Source organism: Pygoscelis adeliae, unplaced genomic scaffold (assembly GCF_000699105.1).
Source record: "Pygoscelis adeliae isolate BGI_AS28 unplaced genomic scaffold, ASM69910v1 Scaffold60, whole genome shotgun sequence".
NCBI classification, from domain to species: domain Eukaryota; kingdom Metazoa; phylum Chordata; class Aves; order Sphenisciformes; family Spheniscidae; genus Pygoscelis; species Pygoscelis adeliae.
In genome coordinates, this window is record NW_008823954.1 from 2,219,043 (window position 1) to 2,229,701 (window position 10,659).

At 40.2% G+C, this 10,659-nt stretch overlaps 1 protein-coding gene across 1 annotated transcript in view; it reads left to right on the forward strand.

The window, feature by feature from the left end:
- The first annotated feature begins 6,373 nt into the window (after window positions 1-6,373).
- Window positions 6,374-10,659, forward strand: part of GUCY2C (guanylate cyclase 2C (heat stable enterotoxin receptor)) — a 47,428-nt gene continuing 43,142 nt past the window's right edge. Inside the window, exons 1-3 of the mRNA XM_009322854.1 lie at window positions 6,374-6,584; window positions 7,523-7,632; window positions 8,944-9,011. Of these exons, the coding sequence (XP_009321129.1) occupies window positions 6,374-6,584; window positions 7,523-7,632; window positions 8,944-9,011 (389 nt within the window). The remainder of the gene's footprint in view (window positions 6,585-7,522; window positions 7,633-8,943; window positions 9,012-10,659) is intronic.

A 10,659-nucleotide genomic window follows, 5' to 3' on the forward strand; every position in this document is an offset into this window, starting at 1 on the left:
CATGACAGTTATCAACATTATTCTCATCCTAAATCCAAAACACAGCACTGTACCAGCTACTAGGAGGAAAATTAACTCTATCCCAGCTGAAACCAGGACACCAAGACATAAATTATTACACACTCAACCCATTTACCTTTGTAAGGAAAAACAGAACAGGTGGTTGCACGTTACAGATAGCTTACATTCGTCACTTGACAGAGCTGTATCCTGCCGAGTCTAGAACAGAGGCTAACTCTTACGCTGAAAAGAAAAATATGTCCTGTCACTCTGGAAACAAAGTCCTTTAGAGAAAGAGTACAAAATCAGCAGTTAAGAGGAAAGACTTCTTACTATTTATTTCGGTAATATACAAGTTAGATGGATGAATAATATTAACTTCAAAGTGTGTATTTGTTGGGAAAGGGTTAAAAGGAAGAAGACTTTCTTAACTGAGCTAGATATTTATGATACATCACATATTTAGCTTCATCTTCTGGTATGTGGCAACATAGGTCGATGGGAAGATGGGGCCATCACCCAAGCTGCTGGTAGTATGATGCAATTCCAATTACAACTTTTCTTATCCTTGTCTATAATCTTTCTAGATTGGTAACTTCTGATGGGAACAGTCAGTGCTTTGCAGTGTAATTCCACTCTAATCTGTGGCAGCAGCTATGAACTCCAAGAACAGACCTAAACTCTCGATAACCCATGGGAATGGCAATATAATGAGAACTTCTACTTTATCAGGATCTGTACTGGATCAGGATCATGCTGTACTATCAGGATCATGCAACATGACCCACATATTTGCATGCTGGTTTACAGGCTTGTTGTTTATAAGTAGATAGTTTCAGTCCAAAGAATAATGTTTGTAAAGGCTTTCTTTATGTTCTTGCGTAGTAAATGAGAAAAAAAAGATCAGTTCTGAGAAGTCAACATAGCTGCTATGCAGCTGCTATACATGTATACTATATACATATATACAGCTGCTATATAGCTACACTATACAGCTATGTTTGCTATCATTTACATTACTGTCTTCTAAATCTGGGTAGTAGAAATATTGTAAAAATCATTTAAAAGACAGAAAAAAATTATTTCATGTCCTTGGTCTTCTCTGTAATATTGAAAGTTAAAGAAGAAATCTTTATACTATACAGTCTAGACCTGTAAGTTACTGACATTAAATAATCACAGACATTACAGTACTGTAATGTTTTCTTCTCTGTCTGTAATCCCATTTGTGATTCTAACCTCTAACAAAACTGGAAAAAATGGAAACTGAAATATTTCTATTTTATTTTTCTTCAACGTGATTTTCTAAATCTTTTTAAAGACAAGGTAAAAGCTGTTAAAGCCCCAGACAATCAAAATAATTTGGAATCAGGCTTAGTAATAATGGGTAGAACTTGAAAACAACATTCACTGAAGTTTTTCTACATTTATTCTGTTGGCTAAATATGATCAACTACTACAACATATAATGTCTCATGCAAATTTCATATTAAAAAGTCTGTATTTTACAGAAACAATATTGACAACCTCATTTATTTCAAAACATAGGTGTGGCCACTGAAACCAAGGAAATATGTTTTTTAAGTAAGTGAGAATTAAATACATAAATGCATCTGCTGTTCTTTTTATTTACATACCTTTTCGGATTTTTTTTTAATGTCCTTTCTTCACATTTCCCAATTCTGCAATGCTGGAGACTTGCAGCATCTCTTTTATTTTAATGGAACCTCAGATTCTTGTGTACTATCAAAGTTCCCAGATCTGGAGAAAATAAAATATAATGTACAATTGTGAAACTCATGAGTTTTTCATAACAATCGTAATTAAATGACATTGAGAAAATAAATAATTGTAGCATAGGTGTAGAAAAAAATTCCACTTTAAAGGACATATTGTCAAAATATTTTATTCTGCAAAATAAGACAATTGTATCACAATGCATGTTTCTTTACAAAATAGTTGCTTGAAATATGCTACAATGGTTGTCTTTGGTACCAAAGACATTGAAGATGAGATATGTCTACGTTGTCTTCAGACTTGCTAGGACTATTGGTGCTGACTTCCACAGTAGTAGTTTGACTGACTGGGGGCAGCTGATACTTTCACATTACTCTCTGGCTCTTCTGAGCTTTCTGAAATTTTCATTCCATAACTTCTCTCTATTTTCTCCTCTTTGAGTGGTCAAGTGGAAATAAGGATTTGTAATTAAGTAAAAAAGAAATAAGGCTACAAGCCAGTGAAAAGGTCCTAAAAATAAATGTGGTAAAGGTATTGGAGATACACAGTGCCTCATTCTGAATATGGTTGCACTTTTACAATATGAGCTGGATAGGCAAAGGGACTCTGTGATGCCCAGGTTGGGCTATCATTCCCATTTTTCAGGACTCTCAGACTCTGTACAAAAAAGAAGTCATTGAAATGAGGAAAGCCCTGTCACATGGACCATTAAAAAAGGACTGGAAAATGTTCTGTAGAGCATAATCTTACATAGGCTGAGAGCCTTAGAGGAACAACTCTTTGGGTTTTTTTTTGCTCTTCTGGTTTCTTTTTTTCTGTCTGAGTGTCTTTGAATATTCCAGAAGACTGAGAGAACCTCTCAGGGTAGCTTTAGATCAGGAAGTCAATGCTGATTATGTGTTTCAAATACACCCTATAATATCCGGTTGTTTATTATCCAATAAAACAGAGGGCAGAACAAACAAATAGTGCTGTAGAATCATGCATGAAAAACACTTTTCACTAAAACCAATGATTCAGTTCTATGCTGAGTTAATTTGAGTTGGTATTTCTAATCTAACACAGATTATAAGAACACCCACAGAGACCTATTAAGGTGTTTTGTAGCTGTGCAATACATTGCACAGGTATTGTTGTTGTTGGTGAGGGACTGAATTTTGTCTTCAGACAAATAAATACAGGGCCTGTCTATCTGAATCTTAATCATCCCTGTGCTTCTGAAGGCAGAATAAGTGACAAACTACAGGGTTTGTATTCAATGATTCAAGGGGAGACCTTCATCAGCTGTTAATAATGCTAAGATTACAAAGATGAAGTACTCAAACTGATGTACACCTAAGAACTGACTTTTTAGATAGATACTTGCACATAGTGAAGATATTTAATGCTGGGATCTTTTTTACCTTTCTGACAAGATGATAACAGTAGCTGATGCCTAGAAGCCACAGCTAGAAAAAATGCATCGGGGACGTCAGATGCAGTTTCTTAGCACCTTATTCCTTAGAAGGTGATTAAACCTTGACTCTTTTAAGAGAGAATAAGTAGTTCTAGAAGATGTGCTTTAAAGATGTTTTTGGGATAAATTTTGTGGCTTATCCTGGGGGTGTCAGGAGAGGTTACCTTGGGCAGGATATGCCTGGTGTTTGAGTCTCTTGCTCTGCTTCTCCATGTCACCACATTCTTTCAGGGGAAGGCAGAGTCATTTGCATTGCCTTCAGGATGCTCCCATTACTTGTAGTTCTGTTGTAAGACAGTATTTCTAATTAAAGCTGCAGTCGCCTGTAGGAGTCAAAAAACTTTTTTTTTCCTTTCCTCTGACACATAATTTGACTTCTAGGTTTCTGAACTGTATCCCTCCCTGACTAGTCTTTGAAGTGTGAGAACTGGCTAACAGTTGGGGAAAAGTTACTGAGATAGCGGGGGCAGTGCCCTGAAGACATATGGAAGATATTTTTGGGTATCTGGCTGGTTTGTGTCACTGGTAACCTCTTGGTTTTATGGACTGCTAGATTGGACATTATGAAGGAATTAGATGAAGTTGGCTGGGATCCTTTGAGCTTAGCTTCATTCTGCAGCCAGGGCACTATGAATGGACTGGCATTGGTGTCTCACCTCTGCTATTCCCTGGGGACTAAAGATCCCTCAGGCACAGGCAGCAACAAACACAAATATACAGGTTTTTGCTTTTGCTTGTGGCAGACCCATCAAATTTTGTGCTTTGCACATATGACTCACTTGTCTACTTTTTCTTCTCTCCACCCCCACGGTCATCTATAGTATCAGTAACTCTCATGTTTACAGCATGATGCCACAGCTTTTCTTTGTCTCTCTTACACCATGAAGCAGATGATACTGATCAGTGTGCCAGGCAACTGTGTCTAATGTGCAAAGCCCTGAGGTACAAGAGAAAGTGTGGTGTTCAGCCGGTTCCAGGGAGCTCTTGCTTCACCCCAGCTGCAGCCTCCTACCGCACTCACTCCTGCTCCACATCACCCGATGCTCAAGGCGTGCTCCTATCATGGGACTTGACACAGAGGCTACACACACCAGGCAATTAAAAAGTTGAGAGGTCAACAACTCATTTATAACATGTTCTGGCTGGGGACTCCCTGTGGCACCATGAAGGCAGGGGGCAAGGGAGAGAGTAAAAAGAAATGCTGTGCTAAGGCTATAGTTGATTTTACCTTTTGTTTTTAAAAGACATTTTTAAGCTGCTATGAAAACCAAATAAATACATGAATAGATACAAAAACCAGGGAGACCTCAGTGCCATTACATACTCCATGTGTGACCAGCAATGTAGAATACTCAGTTCTACTTGCATTATCCATGCTTGCTCTTTCTCTCAGGTAGGCTAAGAAGAGTATAAAAATGCAAATCCTGCTCTCTGAAGTTAATGACAAATCTCTTATTGACTTATATGGGATAAGTTTCAAGGACTTTGTAATTACCTATAAAACGGGGCAGTGATGAGCAGATGATCTCAGCATGAAAAGCTATTTTCCATTCTCAGTCTGTGGCTCCAGCCAGCCATACTAGTCCAGATTTTTACATGACAGACTGCTAATTTAGAATTACTGTATTACTAATTACAAATACTAGATTAGATATGCTGAGGTGTTCAAGGTCTGCTCTTAAATACTGGCTCATGGTCTCCTCTGTTGTTTAGAATAAGAAAGATTCAAGCAATAATTATTTGGTATTAAGAAAGAATCATGTAAAAAGTCTGTGCAAATATATTCGAAGTATATTCAACACCTTTTAAATACAGGCTTTGAAAGAAACCATGGAATTGCAGTTCTGTTTTATACCAAAAGCACTGTTACTTACACTGCTGCTGATTATTTTCCTTGTTTGTCTTAAAATTATTTCAGGAAGGTAATAAAAGTAAACTGATTTATTTTCTGACAGCCTCAGTCCAGGTTTCAGTAGAAAAACAGAAGCTGCTGTAGGTGTGCACAAGCACTCCAAATTCAGACCAATCACACTCAGTACTTTATTTAAATTTGCCTGTTGATTCCTTTTATCTTGCAGTTCTCCTTTGTGCCCAGACTTATCCAAAAGGCTTGTGGTTTTTTTGTCTTCCCTTCATTCTACCTACCTTCCCTGAGACCATTCTCAGGAAAAATACTCAGGAAAGCCCAAGAGCCCTACCCGGGAACAATACTACGGTGTGCTTTAGTGTGTGCCTTTTAGCGATGCCATTTATAATTTAGCTTTTGTCCCACAGGTCTGAGATGTGGCCTTCAGCTGTGCTAATCCTTACCTGGTGCAAGAGGTTGTATCACATAAAGTATGAATCTGTTGGGCCCCCATTTGAGGAGCCATCTGACAAGGTGGGAATGGGCAATGAGATCTGTGCTGCCTGGGAGCAATGTGTCTGGGGCAGACCTGGGGCACTTTGGTGCGCAATGCTGGGTGAGTACGAGCGGACGAACTTTGTGCTGAGTCTACTCTGTAGGTAGAAACGAAGGCTTTGGTCTGGAGGACTGCAAGTCAGACATTTTTGCCAACACAAAAAGTGCTTCAATGGTAAAAGCTAAAGGAGTGATATTGGTAACTTATCATAGAAGAAAATATACCCTTGATTTATGAGCCCAGACAGCAGAGATGGTGTGGCAATGTAACCAGCGATGTAGGGCAATGCAAACATGAAGTAACCATCTGTTTTCCTCTAGACTTTAATGGAGCTTGTATTTTATTTCCATTTTAAAGGGTCATCTTTACAGTCCATTTTGTTCCCTCCCCTTCCTTCTCTCAGCTCATCCCTGTGATGAAGAGTTAGTGCCCTTATCAGGCAAGGTTTCAGGTAACACTTCAGTTTTATAGCCTCAGCCTTTCCATGAGCAAACATTCACAGCAACCTTTAGCCTCTCTCCTTTCCTGAGTTTTGCTGTTGCTGTTTTTTCACAAACAGAAGTGCCACCTAGTACAGTGGAGGGGTGGGCAGAGGTGAAGGCAGGGGGATAGGGAAGTGCCTGAGAGAAGAATCGTACAGCCTGTCTTTGAATCTGCGGGGTGGAGATCTCTTTCGTCCTATCCAGGAACAAAACCAACGTAGAGTACCTGAAAGAAAGAGGGTTGGAAGACAAAAAGAGAAGAGATAACACACACAATGGGTCTAAACTGAACAATAATGAAGCAACGGATGTTGGGTCTGGCCCTTTGGCCTTTGTTTTTCTCTCTCAAGCTGCTGCAGCAAGTTGGTTCAGACGAATGTAGCAACAACAATTATGTGGTCAATGTGATGCTCATGAATTACTCGGACTTCCCATTAAGTACTGATAATTTGAAATTAGCTGTGAACAAAGCCTTGCAAAGGGTACAAGATGAATTCCAGATGGCAGGTAAGGCAATGGGTGTTGATTATCCCTCTCCTGCTGTGGTTTCTTGTCAGACTTTGTGCCACAGCTTTCTAGTCATCTGACTTTCAGCAAACTGCTCCTCAGACAGGCTCTTTGCCTGTCCATTCACCTTATGTAGATCTTACAGAAATAATGGCCTCCCTCTGTAGAAACAGAAGTGCTCTACAGATGGGCAGAACCATATTTGCTTTCATGGTGTTTGGGCAGACTTCTCCTGCATGCTTTTCTGGAATTGTTCAGTTGGGATTGGGAACATGGGATTGCTGAACTGGATCAGACAAGACCAGTGATCCATCCAGTGCAGTAACTGGGATGCCCTTGCTTCCTCTCCTGGCTGGATTAGCCTCTACTTTCTGAAAATAATTTTCCTCTTGACCCCATCTGTTGATCACATTATGACTTCAAGTGTGAAGAATCTACAGTCCATATGTTTTTCCCTCATTTAGAGTCACTGCAGATGATGCTTTTATTTATTATGTTATCTTACCTCTTCTTTCATTATCACCAATCTACTGTCACTCTCTAGAATATCATGGGAAAAAGAGTTTCCGAAGAAATGATAGCTATTCCCTTTCTGCCCCCTAGTTGAAGAGATTTTGTCCAATTTTATTGGAAAGTGGTCTCTCAGTTACTTCCTACAGAGCCTTTAAAAATGTCTCTAATAATGGCCAGCACTAAAAGTACTTTGTACTGAAAGTACCAACGCTCAGCAGAAGAAGTCAGCAGCCCACACTGGAGCAAATTTTACAGTCTCATCCTAAATAGTGGGGGTTAGGTGGTAGGTGGACTTTCTAGCAGATTTTTGATGGGAGACATCCTAGCATAAGACTGCTCAGACCTGTGTCAGAAGAAGAGGGATATGGTGTATTAGTTGTTATTTGCAACTCATGATGCTGTTTACTTTTACATTTGCGTTACAGGAGAAAATGTTACAGTCAATGCCACCTTCCACAGCGTCTCACCACTCTATGTCTCACAAGGCTGTCGTACCAGCACCTGTGAAGGTGTGGAGCTCATCAAGGCAATTCATGTGAGTAGCAGGCTTCTTTAAGTTGATTTCCTATGAAGACAAGAATTTTTCTTTCTGCATGTGTGTGCACATGTGTCTCTCTGTCTTTTCTTATTAACTTTTGATCCTGTTGTTCAGTTCCAAACAAATTTGACAGGGAAGTGAAGTTTTCAAAGAGAAGGTGTTTCTGTAGGTTTTGTGAAGACAAGCAGGCAAATAGTGGAGAGAGATTCTATGAATGCTTCCCAGAGGCTGTCATTAGACATCTGGTGGCAGTGCTGGCTAAAGCAGCCTTCCCCTCCAGGCTCCTTTTCCTATGCTTAAGTTGTCCTCTTTTTTATGTCTGCACAGATCTTCGTGTGGCCACATAACAATCTATTAAAAAAACCTGACAACCCACCAACTAATGAAAAAAAACCAAACCCAAACACTCAAACAGCGCAAGCAGAGCAAAAAAGGTCCATTTCCAACTGGATCAGACCCCGATCTGGTTCACCATCAGTTTACACAAATACACAAAGGAGAGAGCTGTGCGAGGATAGGAACATGCAGACAGAGAGATTATTAGGCTGGCACTGATACCAAAGAAACATGTATGGAACTATGCCCAGAGGGCAAAGATGAAGTGCTCACTTCTCACTAGAAATCACAGAAGTCACATGGGAGAAACTGTATGAATATCCTAATATGAGGAAAAGCTTCACTTGGAATTGGTGCCTTACAAGAAGCCGTGTTTTGGTGGATTTTCTTATGTCTAATAACTGTCACCTCTGAGTGAAGCTTTGTCAATCCAATGTGAATTCTCAAATCTACCAATGTATGAGCACATGCTATAGTTTTTGTTAAGAAGTCATCCCTCAAGGCACACAAAGCTAGTGGTCAGGCCTCATTTGGTGGTCATGGAAGGTTTTTTTTTTATACAAGCTTCATATGCACATAACTAATCATTTTTCTGATATACACTATCTTGTAATTTCAAGCCCTCTGTCTTCTGCAAATGCAAGCACTGCTGGGGTGTGTAATTTCATATGTGCAATTGTAACAATTGCAACATTTTAACCCTAACTTGCTGGCTGTGTCTTAACAAAGGTCATACTCACAGGCACTATTCTGTCCTCTGCCTTTTCTTAGCTTTCTGTGATTCCTCCCTCCTTCACTCTAGGTTTGTTATTTTAACCTTTCTGTAGCTCTTTTGCTACTCTGTTCTTGCTTTTGCTGGGTAAATTCTGTGACTTCTTCTCAAATCCTAAAGTTTTCTTTGTTCTCCCACCCTCCCTTCTCTGCTAGTCCTCTGCACTGTCACCACTACTGACCCTTTCTCATCCCTTGCAGAAGAGTGGTAGACCTGGCTGTGTTGTCATAGGACCTGCGTGCACTTATGCCACCTACCAAGTGGTCTCGTAAGTACCACCTCTTCCCCCTAATATTGTGATGTTAAAGATATCAACTGCTGAACAAAGTTGTTTTGTGTACAACAAGCCAGCAGAGACATTGGGGTTTAGGATACATCAGACACCTCAAGGTCTACAGTCAAGGCAGTAAGACTCTTATGCATAGCCACTATGTTTGGTAGAGAGAAGAAAATCCCCTTCCAAAGTCCATTGATGAAATCCCACTGCTAGCAGGGAAATTTTTCTAATTGTGGACAGTCAGTTGATTGATTGATTGATTGATTGATTAAGGGCTCAAAAGACTTAACTCTTCAGCAACTGCAGCAGGAAAGAGATGTTAGCCTGAGGCATGTAGACATTGCAGTACTGCAGCAACAGGGGTCCTTCTGGGTGGGTGTTCAGTCACTGAGAGGGGCCTTAGTTACATGTGTCGAGCGAAGATCCAAAAACCCCCACCATCTTCAATAAAGAGTGTTTAGATAGGGAGCAGCCAGTTTCATCCTAACTCTTCTGCCTGAGGAAGCATTCCTGAAGAATGAATCTCTCTACTGTCGTATTATACATGAACCTGTATAATTTTATTCTATATTATATTATACATTAATATGTTCATTTTCAGATATTAGGAAAAGCGTAAGCTGAATCTGCAGACTTCTAACATAAATCAGTTAAAAAACCCCCATCAGCCATGATGTACAAATCCATATTTTTATCCATGTGAATCACTTCCCTTTTTAAACTTTGGTAGCCTTTTGGTTTCACTGAGAGATACTGGAAAGATTGAGACACTTTTACCTCAAGCTTTATCTGCTTTTAGCTCTATACTTTTCTTTGAGTGGCATGACCAGAAGTGAATACAATGTTACTGGTGAACGCATGTGATTGATTTATAGAAGAATCAAAAGAATAAGTCTTACATATGTATAGGACCATGGTAAAATATTATGCAATAGATCCCATTTTATTTATTGTGCCTCCTAACTTTGTTTGCTTTTCTATCTATCTGCTGGATATGGAGCTGCCCAGAATGATGCCAAAGTCTTTTCCTTGGACTCTGACACAGTTAAACGAGTAAAAAGTATGAATAGCGGAAGTTTATGCAAAGCAATGAAGAACACTAACAAACAGGCAGGTGGCTATTACCCATGGTGCAATAGCTTTGCAAACCAGAACAAGTGCTTCACTTTACAACACTTTAAGTGTGGGGAGGGTGCTGTGGGGATGGCGCTCTATGGGCAGCGGGGCGGGAGTATGCAGGGCCTGCGGCAGCCCGGCTGCTGCCTGCGCTTGGCCACCGCTCTCGGGATTTCATCTTTGGCTTGTCAAGCGGACATTAAGCGACACTGGGTGATAACTGCAAGAGATCTATAAGCAGCTGCTGGGATGTTGTGACAGAACAGTGGAAGTAACAAGTGTGGTTTGGGATTAGCCCGACTGTCTACCTCCAACTTCTTCAGCATCTCCAATTCAGGAAGTCATTGGGCAATAATTAATGGGATGAAATTTAACAAGTCCAAATGCCGGATTCTGCACCTAGGATGGAGTAACACTGGGCACACGTATAAATTGGGAGAGGAGTGGCTGGAGAGCAGCCCTGCAGAAAGGGATCTGGGGGTGCTGGTTGACAGCAGGCTCAGTATGTGTCAGCAGCGTGCCC